This window comes from Cygnus atratus, chromosome 7 (assembly GCF_013377495.2).
Source record: "Cygnus atratus isolate AKBS03 ecotype Queensland, Australia chromosome 7, CAtr_DNAZoo_HiC_assembly, whole genome shotgun sequence".
Taxonomy (NCBI): domain Eukaryota; kingdom Metazoa; phylum Chordata; class Aves; order Anseriformes; family Anatidae; genus Cygnus; species Cygnus atratus.
In genome coordinates this window covers 14,537,079-14,559,099 of record NC_066368.1, presented here as the reverse complement: position 1 = coordinate 14,559,099, position 22,021 = coordinate 14,537,079, and the positions used below count along the sequence as shown (strand labels likewise).

At 46.7% G+C, this 22,021-nt stretch overlaps 1 protein-coding gene across 6 annotated transcripts in view; it reads left to right on the top strand.

Moving 5' to 3' along the window:
* Positions 1 to 21,325, top strand: part of ARMH3 (armadillo like helical domain containing 3) — a 123,037-nt gene extending 101,712 nt beyond the window's left edge. For all 6 annotated transcript variants that reach the window (XM_035547566.1, XM_050711791.1, XM_050711792.1 and 3 more), the window contains 2 exons: positions 13,460 to 13,576; positions 18,977 to 21,325. In XM_035547566.1, coding sequence (XP_035403459.1) covers positions 13,460 to 13,576; positions 18,977 to 19,069 — 210 coding nt within the window. In that variant the 3' untranslated portion in view covers positions 19,070 to 21,325. The remainder of the gene's footprint in view (positions 1 to 13,459; positions 13,577 to 18,976) is intronic.
* The last annotated feature ends 696 nt before the right edge of the window (positions 21,326 to 22,021 follow it).

Here is a 22,021-nt window from a genome sequence, read left to right as displayed (position 1 = left end):
CCCTTGTTTCTTCTGTGGGGGGCTGTATGCCCTCATGCTGCTGACAGCACATGTTTGAGAGGATTCCTTTACCTATGCCTCTTTTGAAAAGGAGGGAATCGTAAAATGCCAACATGTGATGATAAAATATAAAGTAGGTCACTTTATTTCCCTTTTTTCCCTCAGTTCTGCAGCTCTTGTGATCTTTGAATTCTGAGTATCAGACAGTTTTGGAGACTGGGAGAGTTCAGTGGGCTCCTGAAGTCTTGATAGTCATCTTGGGATTGGGCCTTAGCAGACCACTAGAGACATCCTCTTTCTTCTTAGCCTTTGTGTGCCTTGGATATCCTGTTAATTAGTGCCCTTGACATGTTTTAGAGAGATGAGAAGGAAGAACTGTGACAGCTTTCCTAATGCACAACCATCTCTCACTGCTACGATGCTGTGTCCTGTGCCTGCTGCCAGGCCTATCCCCCTGTTCTCCCTGAGTTGATTGTAGCTGGCAGTTGTCATCTAGAACCAGTAAGCCAAGTGAACAGCTCTACTTATTACCATTTATAAAAATGCACCAAACAGAAGCCCTAGGCACAGTCACAAGTCAGTCCTTAAAACAGCATATGGAAGTGAGTATTCCCTGAGTAAGGCCCGCTCAGGCCATGGTAGGTTTACAACAAAGGCCAACACCTTAAAGTACCTGAATTTTTCAACCAGCAAACTTGCTTAGGTTTATTCATACAGATGAAGATGGAGAAGTGCTGGGGTTAAATTTTAGCACTGTTTCAGTGAAACTCCCCCTTGTGAGTGGTTCTCAGAACTGTGAGATCAGGAGCCCATTAAATGCAGAGGTGTGCCCCCCTTCAGCTTCTGTGCCTTGCTTCTCAGCAGGAAAAGTGTGGCACCAAAGTGTTCTTTGTTAACCCAATGTGGGAATGGACCCGATGGTTTTTCTCACCTTAGCGGTGTGTTACCGTGTGACCAAATGTGTGCAATCTCAGTTCTTGTAGAGCTTTTCTGCCATGTGAGATGGAGACGCAGAGCAATCTGCTCCAAAGCTTCCACCCAGCCTGCCTCCTGATGATGGTGAATTCCTGAGTGGGCTGCTCAACAAATGTGCCTGGTTAGTTAGGAAAAGTCACGCACTTCTGTGTATTAGTATTAGGTGCTGTTTCTTAAGGAATTTGCTAAGCAAGCATGAAATCCTCTTTAAATATAGTCAAAACTTCAGATGTGAGAATAATATCAAGAGGGCAATGCAGCATCAATTTAGGAGGAGCAGGATTTAATATTCCCATTAAAACAAAAATAGTTGTGCAAATAAAACTACAAGCTGATGCGGTACAAATTAGTGGTTTTAAAACCTGGCGAAAAAGCAGCTGAGTTATTAATCTCTGAACTGAAGCCCTTAAGTCCTTGTAAGTGAGTGACTTCTGCTCGTCATCTAATCCCTTTGAAATGTGGAAAACAGACCCAGAGTTGTTCTCTGCTGTGTAGCAAGAGGAAATTAACCAGTGAGCAAAACAAATTGATTAATTGGCAACAATAAGGAGCTGTGTATGCACTGTATCTAATTGCTTTTTTATATCATCTTCCTCTAACTTCTTGGAAGACACAGGTTTATGGGTTGCGTATGCGAAAATATGCTGGAAAAAAAGTCGCAGAGGATTTGAACCTTCAGTTTCAAAGATCATTGTGTGCATTGCCTTATATTGCTTTGGACAGTCTCTAATGGGGACGTTGCTCAGCCGAGCTGAATTTTATGCAGTGGAAATTCAGGCTGAAATTGAACACACCTCAGAATCACGGAGTAAATCAAATCTCATTTCCTCACTTGCAGAGAACGTGGGCTGTGTGGGCTTTCTTCCTCCTCCTCCTCCTCAGCAATATTTATCCTGCCAGGTCAGAGCTACCTTTTTCCTTATGAGAAATTCCAAGCGAGGGGCTTCCCTGAGCCTTATTCAAAAACCCATCAGAGCTAATAGCTTTGAAAACGTTTGATGTCCAAGAGGCTCTTGGGAGTACTAAATCCTCACACAGGGATTTTTAGGCTGTAGAACAATGGTGTCCTCCAAGCACTGCAGAAATTACTGTGGAGATATTTCCCTTATAGATCCTATAGGAACTTATCCAGGAATACGGTAAAAGAAATTTAGAGAGAAAGTGGAAGTCTTGGTGATCAACTCCTTGCCCCCACGAGAGAATAGCGTTACTTTTTGCTAAGCCTTCTGTAGTGCTGTACAAATACATCCCATCCCTACAGCCAGCACGTTCAGTTGAGAGCAGTGACAGCAAGGGGTACGTGCTTTTTGATTCAGAGGGCAGGCATTGTGGACAGGTAGTTCTTCAGCTTGCTGCTCTGCGTACCAATTAGCTCAGCTTGAGGATTCAACAGCAAAAGGTGCTTTGGAAAAGAAGCATAAGTTTTGTTCTCCTCATTCTTTGGAGAGAGTGGGTCCAGTGCCAGCACAAGTCACCTTTCCCATATACATCAATGACGGGCGTACAGCCAACACAATAAACTTATCTGGTCTGTTAGTAATAAACCTCCCCTTTTGTCTCACGTCCTTTCTGTCCATCCAGCATCTAAACGTCTGTGGAGATAGCATGGTCACTCTGGTAGAGGTAAGAGGTGCCTTTTCAGCCTCTTGTCAGCCAAACGTTCTGAAGGGATATGTCCTCTGTGGTGTTTTGGGGCGCTTGCTGGGAGTCTCTGAATTGCGAGAAAGCTGGTGAATTAGTAGGTTTGATTTAAAGAACAAATGTTGTAGGGATAAACGCTAAGTTCACAGGCATGCAAGCGCTTTTTGTCCTCCAAATATCTTTGGATTGCAAGATGCCACTTTACTGTGGCAGGAATCCTTTTTGAGAGACATAGCTATTATCTTGGGCCCTGATTGCTTCTGCTAGGTATAAGGAGAAATGGCTAGAAATAACAGGGAGTCAGCAACTTTCGGTGCCTTTGTGTTTATTTCAAAGAGTGCACACAGGCTTCTTTCCCTGAGAAGGACAGTAACAAGCAGCAGATGTTTCATTTTTGAGAAACCTGTGACCTGTTTTCTACATATGATCCATGCCCAAGTCTCTGCTCCCCCTCAAATTCGTCTTGCTAACAGTTATCTTCCACATCTCTATTTCAGTCAAGAAGTGTCTCAGTCCACTATGTTTAGCATCTTATCTGCCCTTGCAAGTGATGGTCTTGGGTAGTGACCTCTGTATTTCCAGCTGTCTCACTAACCATTCAAATGCTCCTTCCAAATTAACTTAGCAATCAACTTTAAGCAGCTCTGTGATTCTGCTGTTATTTTTTTTATAGGCAAAAGACCTTTTCTATGGTGGCCACGAATGCTTCCAAGCATAAACAAGCTCATTCCGTTTCAGCTCTGGTCATTGCCCAGATGGAGTTTAAAATGAATGGCCCATTCCAGCAGCACAAAAGGGGATAATTTAACAAATTAAAACGTCAACAAGCTTTTCTCTTTCAGCATGTCGTATCAGAAATTATTTGGTTCTCTTATTTCTGTCGTCATCAGAAGCTTTTCCCTTCCTTTTCTCCCAGCTGTGCAATACAGATTAGAGTAGGAACCAAGAGTGTGTCTGGGATTGGTGAGGAGTCGCTTTATCGGGACAGGCTTGAGCCTGTCTCCTTTGTAGGAATCTCATGGCTGTCATAATTCTTATAAACATAACTTGCACAGCTGCAATTTCTAGGGGATAGTCAAGAGGTCTGTTCTTCCCTGGCTCCTCAGTTACTCCTGATGTCAGCATTGTACCTGGTCATTCAGCACCCTCAGTATTTGTATACCTAATGAAGAGACTTCTGAGTAGCACATTTGAATGTCTTAACTCTGAAATAAGTGCCTTTGGAGGAAGAACTGTAGACTCTCTAGTGCTGTTTAGGTAGCCTGCACTTAGATTGACTTAAACCAATCTTGGAATTGCAGCGTTAGAGCACACGTTTTGCAACTGAAGTTCCCTTTTTACTACAGGATTTTCTCTTTATAAGGATCATCTGGCAGCGTATAGCTGTCTGTTCCAACTCCAGATTTGCAAAAGCTTTAATAGCTAAAACTTTCCTATGGGTTGAGTTGCGCACAAACTTCCAGGCACTGCCCACCTTTCCTTATTAGCTAGCTCCCCTAGCACACTGCTACTACAGCTTTTGTCCCTAGAGGCAAAGCAGCTATTTGCAGCTACCCAATTGACTGTAGTTCTCCCGTTTCTTTTGGGGAATATCTTTAGAAAGAATTTTTGCAGATTGAATTTGTAAGGCTCTTAGAGCCTTTAAGCTGTAGGAAAGTCTGCTAGATATTGCCATGCAGGAAAGGACTCTGGGAATCACTGGGATAAGTCTGAAAATGTTGGCTCAAGGCTCAACAGTCATCAGAAAGGCAAACAGAGGATTAGAAGTTATTAGAGAAAGAACAAAAATAAAGCAGGAGTACTGTGTTGTCACTGTATAAGCCTGATAACCCATGTTTTAAACATTGTATATTGATTCAAGCACCCTTATTTCAGGAAAAAAAATATTGTAGAACTGCAAATTAGTACAAATAATCAAAGAGTTACTTGCTCATCTGATTTCTTGGCTCTCCAGACTGCTAGCTTGCATTTAAAAGTTCTGGTTTTCCCTGTCTTAATGGACTTGAGTTCATTTTCCTTTTGTGGTCAGTTAAGCAGGTGAGTTCTATTTTTCTTCTTCCTTGACATTCTCACTGCATCTCCTCAGGCCACTGAATCATTGCATTTTTATCGCTTTCATTGTGCAGTTAATAGCTAGCCTTCTGTCGCTAATTGCTTAAATTTAAGCAGGAGCTGTGGAACAGATCTTTCTGAGCTCTGCCCCTCCAAATACCTACCTTCCCGCCCTAGTCCTAGCAGAGTTTTTCTCTGGAATGTCCTTATGTTGTTCTTAGTCGCCTAGTTGCTCTAAATATACAGCATCCGCTTGTTTTATGGCTTTTTTTTTTTTTTACCATATTGCTTTTTAACTTTGCTGCTTCCATTAAGTTTATTCATGTTGCACAAAGTGTGCAAGATTCAGATCATTTAAAAGATAAAAGCCACGAGCTAGGTTAGCATCTACTTTTTCTCAGCAAGTGTCAGACCCTGGGCTATGCTAGTAGCATTCATAGAGATTTCTCTCTCTCATTACTCTAAGCAGCAGAAAAAAGTAAGTGTGGCAAGCTCCATAACTTTTGGAGTGTCTGTGTTCTCCTTTCATTCGTCTTGATCTTCAAGTCAGGCTCCTCTTGAGCTTTTTTTCTGAGTCAGTCTGTAATCAGTATATCCTGTAGAAGTCAGTGGTGGCTGCATGAGGAGCACAAGCTCTCTTGCATCCTTTTCTGATTCTTGTGAACCTGGGACAGGTGACATAGTTCCAGAAACCTCCCACAATTGTAGATGTTTGGTTAGACCATAACCAGAATAAGCCTCCCACTTGTTTACCCTTGAGCACAAGTAGATGCATGAGTAGATTTTGGTTTCCTTCAAACTGGAGCAGTCCACTTGCTTTTGTCTCTTGAATGGCAAGGGTGTTTTTGGAATACCCTGTCCTAATCAGTTCTCTGGAAAGCCTTATTTCTGAGACAGTTGTCTTCAGGGAAATCTTAATTTCTTTACTAAGAACTAGTTTCCTCATCTTCTTCTTTGTCTGGTGTACACCACGTATGCTGTTAGCACCCAATTGAAGCAATCTGAACCCAAAGTTGTGTATTTTGGTTTCAAAATTTGCCAGGATGCTTTCTGCCTGCTGTCCCTAGAAATATGTATATTTTTTTCTGACCTTTTCTTAAAATCATCAGCTGCTGTTTTTTAGGTTCTTGTAGCTGTCTTTGATTTCTGTAACAGCTTCGTGTGTCCTAGCTTCTCAGTTCAGCTGGAGCAGCAGCTCACAACTTCCATCCTTAGAAACAGTTTTAAACTTTTATCTTGCTTTGGGCACCAGGGTTACTGATCTTCTTTGGTCAGTTAACTGCTGTGCTGGAGAGCTGCTGCTGACAGTTTTCTCTCTGTGTTCAGGGAGACAAGATCCTCCTCTAAAGAGAGGGTTGCACCAACAAATGTACACAAATCAGAGCATTCGTTTGCAGAATGCTGGCCTGCCAGTTTGGCTGAACAGGTAGCATGCACAGTGAGTGTAAGGATGCTCTTCTTCTTGTCCGATGTGCTGGTGACAGCAGTTGATTTATTGCTGTGCTAGAATGCAGCTGCTAGATAAAAGCTTCCCTTCGAACAGCCCATCACATTTCAGCACTTAAGTTAATTGTAAGCACAATGGGGAAATAAAAAAATTAACGGTCCGGTCCGTAGCTATCTGCAGTGCGTTTCGAGCCTTGGCAGAATAGCAAGTGCTCTTACATACCTAGCAGTGAGAAATGTTTTCATAAATGCCACCAGCTGGAGATAAGGGTTCACAACTCCAAAATGGGCTGTAACTCCAAAATAGCAAATCTATCTATCTCGGGGGGTTTATGCTCCTGCCATCATCCTGTCTGCTGCCTGCCTTCCTCACAAAATTTCTAACAACAGGCGAGCTTAGTGGACCTCTTCCAGTTCCTGGCAGATCTCACCATCTAGGTCTAGAAGCCTGCTCTGAAGGGTGTCTATTTTATTAATTGATAATTTTTAATGTAATTACGTTCATGATCTGTAACTTTTTTTCCCTGTGTGAGCTTTAGAAATGCCAGCATTGTATGTGGATGTTCATTCATGTACAAGAGCTTGGCGTGGGGACTTCATTGCACGTTTACAGCTTCCTCTTGGTGGAGCTAGATAATGCTTTGGCTTTGGTATCCGTGAGGTCAGATCCTCCATAGATTGTTGTCTGACACTGTTTAACAATGGGAAAAGACTCGCTGATCCAACCAGTCTGGAAATCACACAGCATTCAGAAATATCCCAATAGAGCTGAACACCTTTAGGCTTCTAATAGATTGTGATTTGAAGACATTTCTGGAGTAAATAACTCTTGTCCAAAAACAGGATGTAATTTCTGCTAGCAGAGCTCAAAGCATGGCAGCCGTTTCTGGGAGAGCCTTACTGATCCTTAGAAGAGGATATATGTAACGGATATAAAATATATATAAGTTCTGGCTCATACCTCAGAGGGGAGGTTTGCCCTTAGTTACTATCACTTAATCTTTTGGGTTAGTTGGATTTTTTTGTTGTTGGAAAAGCCCTCCTTCCAGGAATTTTTCCTGCCCTCGGGTTAGACAGGCTGCTTCTTCCTCCCCTGAGAGCGACAGTTGTGTGAGCCGGTGGGGGCTGTGTTGGCTGAACTCTCTCAGCCAGCAGCAGGAGGTGGCTGTGGGTCCTTCACTTGCATGTAGTACAGGCAGCAGGTGCTCGATGTAGGGCATCTGGGGCACTGGAGCAGGAATGGCAGCAGGTTGCATATCTTGCACATGTAGCATGCCTATATATACTTGCATCTCATGCCCAGATCTTTGTCCTTCCCCCTGTGTTCACCAGATCTACTCTGCATCCTCTGGGTCTGTGGATGTGTGCTGTATAGGGCATACCAGAGGTATCTGAATTGTTAGACTGTCATAGCATCCTCCTCCTCCTCCTCCTCCTCCTAGCCTTCATGAATGTGGAATTATTACCCATGGCTTGATCAGCTTGGGGGCCAAGGGTGGTGCTGAAGCACCAGCACTGCGTTTAGCTCCAGGACAGCTGCAAAGGTAAGGTAGTGCTGGGTCAGACCAAAGCTCTGTGCTGCTGCGTGTCCCACGATGGGCACTGGGAGCTGCTTCCAGCACACCTGTGTGCATCCTCTCTGAGCCTGGCTCCTGCAGACGGTGCAGGAGGGAGAGGAGACGGAGATAGTTGTGGCAGGGGTCTGGGCAGAGTCTGGTGGGAAATGCGGCAGCTGTGTGTGTGTGTTTTTACTTAACTTCTAATTATTTAGTTATGTGCTTTGTCTTTGGCGCTTCTGGGGATTAATTCCAGCAGAGATTCCAGCCTGCATCAGCAACTTTTCAGTTGCTCTGCGAGAAGTGTGATGCCATTTGGAACAAAAAAAAAAAAAAAGATTTTCCATATTAATTAGAAGATACTACTGTAAAATTTATGTCAATTATCTGGCACTTTATTATGGAGAGGCAATAGCCTCTTTGTAGTCCAGGTGGCAGCAGCCGTTTCATTACAGTGAGAAATGTTGCTATGCGGTTGAATTCACTAGGAAAAACACTCAGGAACCATGAGCTGCTTGTGCAGATTAGTGGGGGGGGGGGGAAGATCTGTACGAAACCTGGAGTAAGCAATCCACTTTGAGGACTCTAGCATAAGATACACATTCCTATTCCTTTTTTCTGGAAAAGGAGAACCCTAATGTCTCTTTCTTACAGCCTCCTTCCTGTGAGCTGAAGGGACAAACTGCTGGGTTTGCTCATGGTGTTTCTGATCTTTGCCTGAGTTTTGGAGGTGGGATTGCCATAATTCCCTCAGGTGGTGGAGTGCCCAGAACATCCTACAGAAGACAGGAGGCACATTTGTGTGTCCCCATGCTGTGTCCATGCAGTAGCATTGGGATTGCCAGCACGTATCCATCCCATAGACTGGTTGCTCCGTCCTCCAGCGTGGGACAGCTGGGACACACACCTGGCTTCTCCATCTTGTGAGGACTTGCTAGCCTGATCTGGAGAGCCCCCCCCAAGCCCCATCCTTGTAAGCCACAAGGCTTTGAGCATGGATATGGGGGGAGAATATTTTAACCTGGGGATTTTTTTGGCCTTTTGCTTAACGCAAGATCAGTCGGTTGGTTCTCTTCCAGCTGCTTTTGTGCCATGGGAGCTAATGACCATCTTGCAGGCTGGAGAGGCTCTAGCGAGGTGCTGGCACTGCTGACTGATTGCATTCTTATCCTCTTCTGCTCTGATTAGCAAGACTGTGCAGAGACCTTGCTTTCTTCTTGCTTCTGGTTTTCCTGTTTTTCTCTCATTACTTGTGCACGCTTCCCAGAATCAGCACGCTGCCAGGTTTGTTGCTGGGCGCCACAAATTGGTGGCGTTCTCTGATGTTATATTGTAAAGTCAGTAGAGCTGTGGGTGAGGAAAGATTCTGCAGATTAAAAAGTTACTGATTAGTGAAGTGTGCTGTGCCTGCTAGAGAGATGGGCCCCAATTCTGTGTGCTGCCCGTTAGAGAGAACTGCCCTAGCAGTGGAATCTCTGGCTTTGCTGCTAACTGGGGCTGCGTTCTCCTGGTCAGGTACTGCTGTGCACCATCCTGTGCTTTCCCCAGAAAAGGCTATTCCAGGTCTGGTCTCTTCTGGGGTGGTGCAGCAGGTCAGTTCTTGTTGAGCATCAGTCAGAGAAACAGCCCTGGTGCAGTAAGGAAGCGGTCTGTGCGTAGATAGTGGTACAGCAAAGCACGGTCTGTTTTGAAAATGGAAAATTTCAGGGCAGGGGCAAATGGGTTCCAGTGCCCATGGCTAAGATGCACTGATTCTTCAGGGGCTGTCCATCTAGATTGCAAGGAAGCAGTATGCTGGTGGATGCAGCAAAGTAAGGAGCCAACAACTCTGTAAAATAAATCATCCTGTTCCTGTGGGTGCAGCCATCTGGCATGGGCGGGATCCTGCAGACAGCTGAGCCCTGTATCACCCCCTCCAATGGAAGGCAGCCCCAAGATTCCTGCTGTGTTACCCAGGGGGGTGCCTCTTGTTACAGGTTGGCTGTGACAGTCGCTGGGAAGAGGAGTGACGGGACATGGCAGGTACAGATGCAGGAGGATGCTGAAATCCTCTGAGTGCTGCAGAAGGCACTGCCTGTTCAGAGCAGCTCCTGCAAGGCTGGGTTTGGGGGCACATACACATACGTGGGGGCCTGAATCGCTAGCTTTTGTCTGGCACTTCTGTAAAGCAGTCAGTGAGGGAGTTGTGGGGCACTGGGTTAATTTGATGGCAAATTATCTTTAAATTACAGTGGTGCAGCTCCACTGACTTCTGGTTTGTTGCATTGGAGTAAATGAGAGAACGTAGCCTCTGGGGCTGATACAGGTAGCTGCAGGAAAAGAATTCAGCAGCCTTCATTTATCTTGCATTGCACCGTATCTGAGTTGCTCACTTCTGTCATAATGCTTTTTTGTAGGCTATCTTAGAGGGATCAGTCTTAAAAGAAGATTTAGCTTGTGACTCTGCTTATTTTTTTCTTCCTTTGTAAAGATGCAGTAAAGCATTTAAAAATAAAAATAAAAAAATTGCCCTGCATTTTCATCCTTGCTATCTGAGGGATGCCATGTCTTATCTTCCCCTGTTACTTGTTAAGAAGCTCCTTAGCGACTTCCTAAGAAGTCATCTGCGGTCCATTTTCCTCTCTACTTGCCTGACGCTTGAGGTGGTGTTCTCTCAGCTGCTTGTGAGATTTTAAAACTGGATGTCCATTTAAGATCCACCTGGAAGAGGCCAGCTAAAAGTCACTTACTTTTTGGATTCTTTGTACTTCACTATATAGGGAATGATGTTTTCTGGTCTTCCATGGAGGCTTCTGGGGAAAGCAACTTGGACAGGATCTGGAAAAAGAAATGCTTCAGTCTCCAAGTTAAATTCTCCCAGGTCTTTTCTTTCTGACAGATAAAGCTCTTGTGTATTCAATGTACAAGAGCATCCTTGCAGTAGTTTTCCTGAGCAGAAGTCAAAGAAGGTGTAAAAAGGGCAAAGGATGAGAATATTGTGTTACACAGAGGATGTGCGTATTTGTCATCTGGATGGAAAGCTGATGCCTTTCAAACCTTCGTGTTAGATGCTTTTAATACCTTCTGCTGCTCTTTAACCTCCCCTCTGTCTCGCAGCTGCATCTTAAAGAGCAGATGAAATTGTCTCAAGGATGGCAGGTCCTAATCTCAGTAACAGTTCCTATCCATTATGGAATATGAAGTGAAATGATCTGTGAGTGGGTTTATCTCAGATCCCACGTAGCATTTTTTTTTCAGCAGCAGCAAGAAAGGGAAATTATTAGGCAGTGAAGAAAAGCTGTTTATTTTTAACTCACCCTTTCTTTTTAAGCTTTATTTCATAATTAAAAGAGATAAGGAGTGGAAGCCAACGAACATACGCAGCTAAAGGGATAAGCTGATCTCAAGTTTACAGAGATCACGATAAGGAGTGGGTAGCACAGCAGGGACTTTGGGGCCCCTTTCCCCGTCCGTCTCCTAGAGCATCAAACGGGGCTGTTAGCCGCCTCTCGGAGGTGGCACAGGAGGGCTGGTTTGCAGGGTGCTGCCTACAGAGCTCACCGCTGCCCTCAGGGTTTACTACTGCTCACCAGGGTTTGAGGAGGTCCCTGCTGAGTGTCTGGAGAGAACTACGGAGAGCTGGCAAGGAAGAAAGCAGCTGCTTTGTGGAGAAGCACGTACATCCGTTGTCTGGGCATGCTGTGTGACACTGCATGTAGGGGCACGGGGAGCACAGGGTGTGTGTTGGTAGGGGACACATGCGGAGCTGGGGATAGCTGGGGTAAAAGCCCTGAATTACTGCTGGAGAAGCCTGTTGTACTCCTCACCTTTAAACAGGGTTTCTCCCCTGCATTTTACTAATTTTGGTCAATTTGGCTCCCTTGGATTGACAGGAGGACAGCCCTCTGGTCGACGTAAGCTGCCAGAAGGTGTGTTGTGCTATCAATCTCCATCTCCAGTGGATACTTGCACCCCAGAGTAAATTATTCCTGTACCCAGCCTTCTTTCTTCCATCGTTGCTCTTGGCTCTGCGCTGCTTCTCACAAGTTCTGCAGGCAGGAATAAGAGGGCCAGGCTGAATTTGGAGATGGCTGTTACTGCAGGGAGTTATTCCTCTCTGCCAGCGGAGCTGACAAACAGAATTAGGAAATGAGTCCTCCCGGAGAGGAGGCTGCGTGCTCTTGCAGCAGCAGGACACTGACAGGCTGTTCTTAAATAACCTTGCAAAATCCTGATTCCTATCCCTAGCTTGCCTCTGCAATGCCGGAGGACGGTTGATCTGCACAAAGAGGCTGCCATGGGACCATCTCGCCAGGGAACCGCTTCTGGGCCCCTTTTTTATGCCCAGTCCTCGTTTGGGTGATGCCCTTGGTTTTCTGCCTTAGTGGGACCCTGGCACTAACCTGCTTCGAGGTGTTTGCATGAGTGTGCATTTGTGTACAACTGCTACAGGCAAAGTTTTGGGGAAATAAAACATGGAAAAGCATTTGAAGGGATTCCAAGCAAGCCTAGGATTTGTAGAGTAAGAGATGGAAGGACACAATTCAGTCCTGTAAAGGGCAGGAGCTGCCAGCTGCCTAAAAAGACAATTGAGGGTAGTGTTTGTGTTGTTGGGAGGACAAGAGGAGAAGATAGAGTTCCTTATTGCCCTGGTCACTGTTTGCTGTCTTGCATCCTCTGCAATGCTTTTCTTAGGATCTCTCCCGAGTCATGAATGCCCTGGGACCGGGACTCTTCTTTTGCACCTTATGCCCTATGTTGTGCTCCTGGCTGAGGCTTTTCGTGAGTGTAAGCTACTGCAATGCGAACTTCTGATGTTGTTATTCTTCCTGTGCTTCTGTTTAGCTCTGAGATCAAGTGGTAACAGCCTAGGAAAGAGGTTCATGTGTTTAAGAGAATTGTTTCAAGCATATGTTTTGCCCAGGAGTACCGAGCTATATGGTTCCTGGTAGGGAGATTATTGTCACTTACCATCTTACAAATGCTTTGAGGAATGAATTTGTCCATGCAGTGCTCTGAAGCTATAAAGCAGTGTGGGAGTCCCTCTTGGTGCTCCCTAGTTAGGAAAATGAATAGTTCAATAGGACAGAGACACGTAACTGTGAATTTACAAGTAGAGCCCAGTGCTGGGAGCAGAGTAAGGCGTCAATGTGAACTGGAGTGCTTTGGTTGCAGCGAAGCCAGACAATAAGAAAGCATCTCCTGGGCAGGGAGACCTGGATTTGTGTCTCTACTTTTTTCTAATGCCAGAGCCTGTAACAGGCTTGGTCTTACCTTAGTGTCCATCAGAAATTTGTTCCCTTTAGGAGAGAAGCGCAGTGCTCTGTATGGAGGCTGACCTGAGCAGCTGTAGAAGCTGACATTTAAGCAGGTTGTGAATTGTAATTAGTAAGCCAGGAGGGTGGTGTGCTGGCAAAATTAGCATTGTTGTGACCTAGGGGTCAGGCAAACCTATGTTTATGTAGTGCCTATTGTGTTACGTTTGGGTGTACGCACGGTAATTAGCTGCTTGATTTAATGAGGTCATGTCTACCTCTCCTGCTGACGTAATTGTGTTTGGGAAACTGTTGTTGTAGTTATGGGCTCATCCACTGTTATGAATGGAGAAATTCTGTAAATTTCAGGACTGTTCCTTACTGGCATTAGGAATGTTTTCGTGCCCACCTCCATGTTATTATTCATGTACCAAATATTGGCTGTTAAAGCCGTGCATGTTACAAAAACAGGTGCCAGAGCTGTGCTCTGTCACAGCCTTGTTCCTCCAATGCTAAGGCGTCTGTGGATGCTGACTCCTCTTCTGTCTTTGGCAGGTTTTGGAAGTGGTACGCTCCAACTATGACACGCTGACCCTGAAACTGCAGGATGGGCTGGATCAGTACGAGCGCTACTCGGAGCAGCATAAGGAGGCTGCCTTCTTCAAAGAGCTGGTAAGCTGCCTTGACTCTGCAGAATCAACAGCCTTGTTCCAAAGCTTTTGTTTATGGCCTCGGCAGTGGCATTCGGAGTATAGCGGAGCAGCCTAGTTACTCCATTGGACTGCCTCCAAAGATGGGGCAGGAATAGAACCTGAACAGATGCTGCATGTCTCGTCTGGTCTGAAACCTCCCTGGAGCTTCCTGCCCTGCAGTGTATGGCTGGGGAGGAACCGACAGACTGCTCAGGCCAGTAAATAGTCTCTGTCCCTTCCTTCTGCTGTGCTCTGTGGTGGTAAGTGTGCATGGTGGAAAAGCTGATTGCTCCCACCTTGGGTTTTTCACCCAGAGCAAATTGGTCTTTTCACTGTTGTTAGCCCACAAACTATGGGGCTGAGATGCTGGTCAGACACCTGCCTGCACATTGCTTTCCTCCATCACTCAGAAAACAGGGTTCCCAGGCAAAGATAGTGAAGGCATTCTCTAGAAATGTCCCCTCCTGCCAGAGGAGAGGACTAATGGTAGGGAGAAACACAAAAAAAATAATGCAGCAAAGACAAAACTATGACCATATAGTGTGGGTTGGTAGTTGTATTCTTCTGCAAACCAGTTTGCTCACCCTGCTCCAGAGAGCTGCATTATAGCTCTTGGGTCATGGCAATTTCTTGTCCAATGGCTGCATCACCAGGGAGACAGGGTTTTTGTAGTGGCTGGTGTCTCGGAGGAGAGCCTGCTTTTTCCTTGCTGTTGAATCAACCTCGGTGTTCAACAAAAGGAGAGACCTCTGACTGGCAGCTTTTTTTACCGGTTTGAGAACCGATTCTCTCTTCCAGCTCTGTCCTTGCTGATTGATGAGTAACTGATGCCTGCCCACTCCATCACGAGCCTGCATGAGTTTGGGAAGGTTACGCCTCCTTCTGTCTCCTCTGCTCTGGAGCAGGCATGCCTGAATTGCTTTTGATTCTTTCCACAGCATACTTTTTAACCTTTTAATGTTTTTTAGGTCGTTGCAGTGCTACCATTGGGTAGGATATGGGCAAAAATCATTTCTGACCACTTCTTGTTTTTCTTTGCTCCTTTGTGCCTGTTCTTGTCTCCTGCCCTGCTATTTGATAATGTGTCTGGAATACACGCAAAGAAATTTGACGATAGCCTCACTGTGACACAGGCTTCTTCCACTGTTGTAGTCTGGAAATAAGACACATTCGTGTTTCTGTTGTCAGCTGTTCTGTCCCATGGGCTCCTGCCCTCCTCAGCCAGCTTTTTCCTTCCCCAGCCTCGTGGCCGCACGACTGATTTGCTTCCTGCGTGCCCCACTTTCCGTTTGGCCTGGCAGAAACTCAAGCTGATCATGCCAATTGATTAAAATGACATTCTCGGTCTTAAGATCATCACAGCTACAAACAATTTATCTAAAATTACTTCATTTCTAGCCTCTCTTTTTTTCCAATACCTGCGATTCCTCCAAATTTTGTATGATTTAAGGATCAGTTTAGCGCCATAATCCAGTCCTGCCTTCTGAAAATCGCCGGTCCAGGTACCCCTGGGACCTTCTCCTCAAGAGCATATGAAAGCCCAAATAATTACCGTCTAAACGTGCTGATTGACCCAGTTGTGAAACTGTCTAATCCATGCTTCTCTAGATGCCCTGAGAATTGGGACCCTATTAAATGTTTTTTTTACAGCTACAGAAAATCCCCTGCATCCCATTCAGCTGTTCCCTCAACACAGCGGGAAGTCAACCTGATTTGTTACGATTTGTCTTCGGCAGACCCAGCTAGCCTCCTGTCCTCCACGCTGGTTTTCCTCTAGGTGCACAGAAGCTGATGGCTTCATTAATTGTTCTAACAGCTCATCAAAAAGGCCCCGGTCTGCCCTGTCCTCCCCATGTTCTCTTCAAAGTAGGTAATAGGCTTCCTTTTTGCTAGGCATCTGGGTCTTCAGCTTCTGCTGCTGGTCTGATGTGGGGTAATATTCCCGTACCCAGAGCATTGTACTTAACTGCTGAGAGTTGCAGGATTTCATGGAGGGGGCAAAGTGAAATTGTTTCAGGAGCTCTGCCAAAGGAGCAGGGCTGATGGGGAGCCTAGAGGTTTCCTCTATGGTTTCCAAACTCATCCTGGTCCCATCATGTCTTCCTAAATGGGATCTGTTTGCGAACAATTCTTTCCAGATTCTGCCTGGTTTTCTAATCCCTCTCTCTATCTGTGGGATTACATTAAAGCAAATCCTTCTCGGTGGGGAATGACATGCAGGAGCCATTTTGCTTTTCAGCCTTCTTTTCATCTCTCTTTGCTCCCATTAAATGGGTGAGCAGAAACTTCCCCAAGCCATTCTCTTGGCTCCTTTATGCTTAGCAATCTTGTTCTCGCCCCTTTGACGTGCTTTGCTAATGCACTGCTTCACTTCTCTGGCTCTGCCTCTGTGCTGCTCTTTCTTGCTAATCCCAAAGAAAAAATCTCGCTTTCTTCTCCCATTCCCTTTTCAAAGAAGCTTTCAAAGGCCTGCAATACTGCAGCCACATTGTGGTGGAAGGTGATGTGCAGAGTGTTTTTATCAATTGGGCTTTCTGGCCCGTAGTGCTGCCTTTGAGAGGACCTAAAGGAAGGAAGTTAGGAAGTTTTCTAGCACTTTTTTTTTCAGTTTCTTTGAAACCCTGAGGATGTCATTTGAGGTCCATGCTGCTTTGATAGAATGAATGGTGTGGATGTGAAGGAATATGTGGAAAGAGATTCAGCATCTTTCCAAAACGCCCTGTCTGTAGGTACCTTTCAGCGGAGTCTCAAAATAGTCTGATTAAGGATTGATTTCTGCAGGGGAAATTACACTAATTTGACTTTTAATTAGATATAGTAGTCAGCGTAAACCTCCTCCCATTGTACAAATCTCCTAAGAGCTGCTCGTTGATTGGAAACCGGTTTAATTGGTGGGGCTTGCTACAAAACAGGAGTATCTGTACAGTGTTACACCAGTCGAGCTATAATGACACAAAACTAGAACTGAATTATGTTTTACTCCCATAGTTAATGCCCCTGATTCATTCATCCTTTCCTTTGCTCCTTTTTCTCCAGGTGATGCATTTCGTGCATTTCCAATTTCTTTGAAGTCCATGGGCTAAATGTGATCCAAGCTGCTAATGGGGAGAAAACAAATTTAAAAGCTCTTCAGCATGCTCTGTACAGAAGCAAGAGAGGACACGCTCTGCCTTTATTTCCTTGCAGGATAAATGTTAAACTCTGGGTTTACTTTCTGAGGCTTGTACAAGCCTCTCTGAAGAGTTCTGGTAGCTTCCATGCTGGCAGCCGTGCCCGAGCTGCCTGCTGCACCAGGAGCTGGGAGGACTCCTGGGGTGTAGCGTCGTGAATAGAGCAGTTCAGCTAGACTGCGGGAAGTGTCTGAAGTTTCTCCTTCTACAGGCAGACACCTCCCCGTGTCACTGTCTGCTCTTCCCAAAAGAGAAATGAGCTCCAGCTCCCTGTGCTGAGGATAACTCAATTTAACTCTCATTTGAGCTATTCTTACCTTTTGAGCTGGTCAGCTCAGAGCTGCTTGCTATCTTGGAGCGAAAAATAAATAAAAATACAAATGTTGGGCAGAGATGTACAGAAATGTCAGGGTCATCTTGTGTTGTTATGCCCGCTCCTTTCCCAAACTTCTGTTCAAGCAGATCGAAGGCCACCTACACCGCTCTTGACCAAAGTTTGTGAGTAAGCTCCTCTTGAAACCTGGAGCTATCTTTAAGTGAAAACAGCTCCACACTGGCCCAAGCTAATCTGTTTCATTGCTTCCCAACCCGCAGGGTTAAAAGAATTTCCTCTTTTCCGGTGTATATCTTTTGTCTTAAATTAAGCTGAGCATTTCTTGCCCCATCCCTGGGGAGTCAGAGAAATATTACTCACTGTTCTCTTCCTGACCTCGTTTTACATACTGCCGAGTGTTTGCTCTATTCCCCCTAACCCTCCTCTTTGCAAATTAAACAATTTTAATTTCTTGTGCTCTGCCCCATAGCTACAATTTCTGCTAAGCCTGTGCTCTCATCGTTCGTCACTCCAGCTTCCCTTTCTGGGCTTGCAGAGACTGCTGCCTCCTCCGTCTTAGAGACCAGTGTGTGTATACAAATTGAGTGGGGCCAGATCCTATGAGCAGGGCTCCCATTTCCTGGTGGGGAGACCACCCAGCGCAGGTGGGTCTTCTGGAGACCTAGATCTTAAATAAGCCATCTTTAAGTCCAGACCCCTTTGCTAGCTTGCTCGTGTTGCTAGGGTCAGTGCAGTGGGTTTTATTGGGGTTCATTTCCCAACTTTCCCTTTTAATCTTCCATGTTTTGTTTCCCACTCTTTAACGCATTCAGCCTTTTGGGGAGCTTTCTGCCCTTCCCTCCAGGGCAGCAGGTGGGACCTTCAACAGCATGAACACTAATTTCTTTTCCAGCCCCCAGTGTTTGGATTCCTCATTCTACTTTTATTTAATTCATCCCCCAGTGCTTTTAAAAAGCACAAAACACTAACCAGGTCATCAACAACCTTATTACCACAGGCTCCGGGTCTCTGGGAGCTGTAATCCTGTTGTTTGGATGAGCTTGTGTCAGTTTTGCTCCCCGTCACTGCTGCACAGGCGCTGCCACAGACGATGTTTGACTCTGTTTTCTCATTGCTGAGTGCAGCTGAGACTGAGCCCAGACTGGGGCTGGCGCGTTCGGCCAGCAAGTCTGCAGGCACACAGCGGGAAAGGAAGCTGCTCTGCCACGGGTCTGCCCACCTCTTTCTCGCAGGCTGTGTGGGTGACCACAAGTCGGACATCGTTAAGGGATAAAGATGCTTCTTCAGCGACAGCCCGTGATCCAACTTTGAGGGTAGGGCACTCAGCACAGAATACGGACAGCTGGCTCCAAACCCATGGTTTCCTGCCAGCTTGGGCTGTAATTTGTGTTTACAGCACAGTAGCATGTCCTCTCTCCTCTCCTTGACCCTGTATCTTTGGCTCTAGGGGTTCTGGAGCAGGACAGGCCATGGCACTGCAGCTATCCAGAAGAATGCTGGTTGGCACTCTCAGAAAATGCTCTTCCAGCTGCAGCCTGGAAGTGCTTGATTTCCCTGTACTTTGCCCACAAACAGGGAACACATCAGGTCTTGCTAGCTCATGCATCCAAGCAGAGCATCCTCTCCCATCCCTTTCTTACTTTGAATTTTCTATCCTTCCTGGGATATCACTTTAAACCCTCTTGTCATCCCAGAAAGCAGCTAATCTTCAGGGATATCTTGCCAAGGTGGAGTCTCAGTACAGAACTTCTCAGAGCTGTACCAGCATGCAGAACAGTTCATGCTGAGCACAGAGGTCAGCAGTGTCAGCAGTGCCATGCCCACCGGGAGCCAAGACGAGTCCCTCGGCTAAACCATCTTGTTTTGTCTCTGTCAGGTGCGGTCCATCAGCATCAACGTGAGGAAGAACCTTGCTTTCAACACGCTGAGCCAGGAGCTCCTGCTGAAGGAATTCTCTACGATCTCCTGAAGCAGGGGAGCAGCAGCTGCGCAGGGCTGACCAGAGATGGGCCTGTCTCGCAGGGACACCGTGGATCCGCGGCTGATCGCCCCTCGCCTTTCACCTGCAGAACAGACTGCATTTCTTCCAGGGGAGAGCCTTGCTGCTGTGTGTTTGATCCCAAAGGCATGTGTTTCAACAGGACTGTGGCTGAGAAGAGGTGATCGGCATGTGGAGAAGGAGGAAGCAATTCTGTAAGGTGCCACGGGGGTGGGCAGCTCTTTCTGTCACGTAGCAATGGGAGATTCCCTCCGCAGCCTCAGGGAAGATGCACTGGAAACCTTCGTAGCAGAGGTGGGGAGAGCTCACAACCAAAGTAATAAAATGGGTCCAGCTGTGTGAGGCAGTTCTGGGTTGAGGTTGTTGTCTGTTCCACAGGAGAGCTCTGACCCCAGGCAAGGGCTGCTCTTTTCGAGCAGCCTGGATCAACCCTCCCTCCACCCTGTAGGTCAAATCCATTGCCATCCCACTGGGAGTTTTGGGAGGATATAAACCAGATTCCCAAGAGAGCGTACCCTGATCGCTGCTGGTTTCAGATGTCAGAAAGTGTTGTTTGAACCAAGCCATCAAATCACTGAAGGAGGAGAAATTCTCAGCTTACCAGTCCAGCTTGTTGGTCTGGCCTGAGCCAGTATGCAAGGGTATACGTCATCGAAGTGGGCCATCTGCAACAGGAGACCACCCCTGGTTGGTGCACCCTTGCTCATCTCATCTCTGCTGTCTCTAAGGTTGAGGGAAACTTTTACATATTTCACTTCCATGGGGCAGAGGACAGGCTGGCTCCCACCCACACACTCCCCTTGTTGCCCATCAGAGACTGCATTGTGACAATCTTCCTCTTCCTCACAGGAATGTCTGCCTTGCAGGTTTGCAAGTGCCTGGTGGTGTTCACGAGCTAAAAAGTCCCCAGTTTTTCCCTCGTGTGTAGCTTGCTGGTACTGCATTTAAAAGAGGAGTAGTTACTTCACTTTCTAGCTTGTCCTTCTGTCTTCACTGAGCGACTCACCACAAACTTCCTAAGGAAGAGCTCCAGGATGATGCTCCGGGGTCACAGGGAGACCTTTCTGCTCAAGAGCCAGTGTTTCAGAGGTGCCTGTGTCAGATAGCCTGTTTTGGGTGCTGTGTCAGGCTGCCAACTCAGGAACATGCAGCACAAACACCTTCTCCCTGCTCATGCGTTTTCAGCTCCTGGCAGTAGCTGGTATGGTAGGACGTGGCCTGACTTGGCGGGTTGAACTAGAGAAGTTATTTACGTCCCAGATCCACTTTTTTTCCTAGAAAACGTGGGAAAAAAAAAAGTGCCTAGTCCTGCTCGTAGCCTTATAGGTCGGAGTAGTGTGAGTGGTGTCCTGCTCATTCTCTGCCAGTTTTAGGCAATGTTTGTTCATGCTAACATGTGCTGATCAGTTCAGTGTTTCATCTTTACCTGCCATGAGCATGGGAAACTGAAAGCTGTGTCCTTGGCTGCCCACTGGTCGCAGAACCAGAAGAAGAACATGTTTTCCTCGGGAGCGCTGGCTTCTCCCAGCTGAGGACATTTTGCCTCAGCACAGACTGTTTGGCTTTCATCAGCTAAGGCAGACACGTACGTGCTTTCCTGCCAGGTGAGTGCGTGTCAGAGGGATGGTGCCTGGGAGAAGCAGGCTCCGCGAAGTCACTCTGCTCAAGAACAGGTCCAGGCATGTGGGAGGGGGCCGTTTCTCCAGTGACAAACAAGTAGAAATAGTTGCAGTACGTGGTGCTGTAGTCTGTAGTGTGTTCGAGAAGCTCTTGCTTACACCATCTCCTCTCCAAGGGGTAAACTTCCTCCCCAAGGGGGCTCCAGTTCCTCCGGTACAGCCCCAGCATCGCCGCTGTTGGAGTATCGAGTTGGCCAGCTCGAGGTAGGACTCGGAGTCCCGTGCCTCCTTTTCTCTGATCCTGTCTAGACCGAGAGTAGACGGGCAACTGAGAGCCGGGGATGAGCCTGGCTCTGCCTCTGCAGCCTTTGGGATTCTCAGCTTTTCACTCTGGGCTCAGCTGCCCAAGGACTCATCTCCCCACGGTGCTCCCTTGCTGGGATGAACTGGCGCACCCGGGCTGTGACTGGGAGCACCTCCTCGGGTCGGCCGAGCTGGGGCAGGCTGTCACGCACGTCCTGTTGTCACACTGTCACCAAACCAAGCGCTGTAAATGGATGTACATACAGATCTAGAGCTCAATAAATAGCAGAGCCCTGCCTGTCCAGCGTGTGCAGCGTCTGTCCTTCACCGAGGGGAGAGTCGGGTAGTTACGGGGGGTGGTCCTGTCCCCGTTTGGTGGCATGGTGGCAACTTAAGGGGCTGCTTGTGGTGCCTCTCAGCAGCGCCGCCTCCTTGTTCCAGGCTGCAGGTGTCTGGCAGCCAGAAGCCGGTACTCATCAGCCTCCTCCAAGCCCCTGTTGCTGCCATTGAGGCAAACATAAGGCTGAGAGCCTGTGGATGTGAGGGAGGAATGCGGGGACCTACCTGAGCACAGTGTGATGCTCTCTCTGCTGCCAGAGTCAGCAAACTCCTCCTCACAGGTTTTGCAACAGATTTGCATGTTTTGGTAATCATCGTAATACTGCTTGTCTTTTGAGGCCAGCTTGAGCTGAGTGGAAAGTCATTTAACTCCAGCATTCAGCCTCAGGACGTGGATCGTGACCCCAAACTTTCCTGTATCTGATCTGAGCAGTTTGAGTGTGTTTTATTATATCTAATTCATAACCCGGTCTATTATTGGAGGAGCTGTTTCTGAGGCTTGGGGAGTGTGGGGAGAAATCAGATTCCTGCCTTTAAATTAGGCAGCCGCTGCAGGGAGACAAATATTTTACAAAATAATGACCAAATTCTGGAGGAGAAAAATTGAGTTTGAGCTCAACTTTGGAGGGAGTTATTAAAAATTGATTTGCAAGTGCCGCTG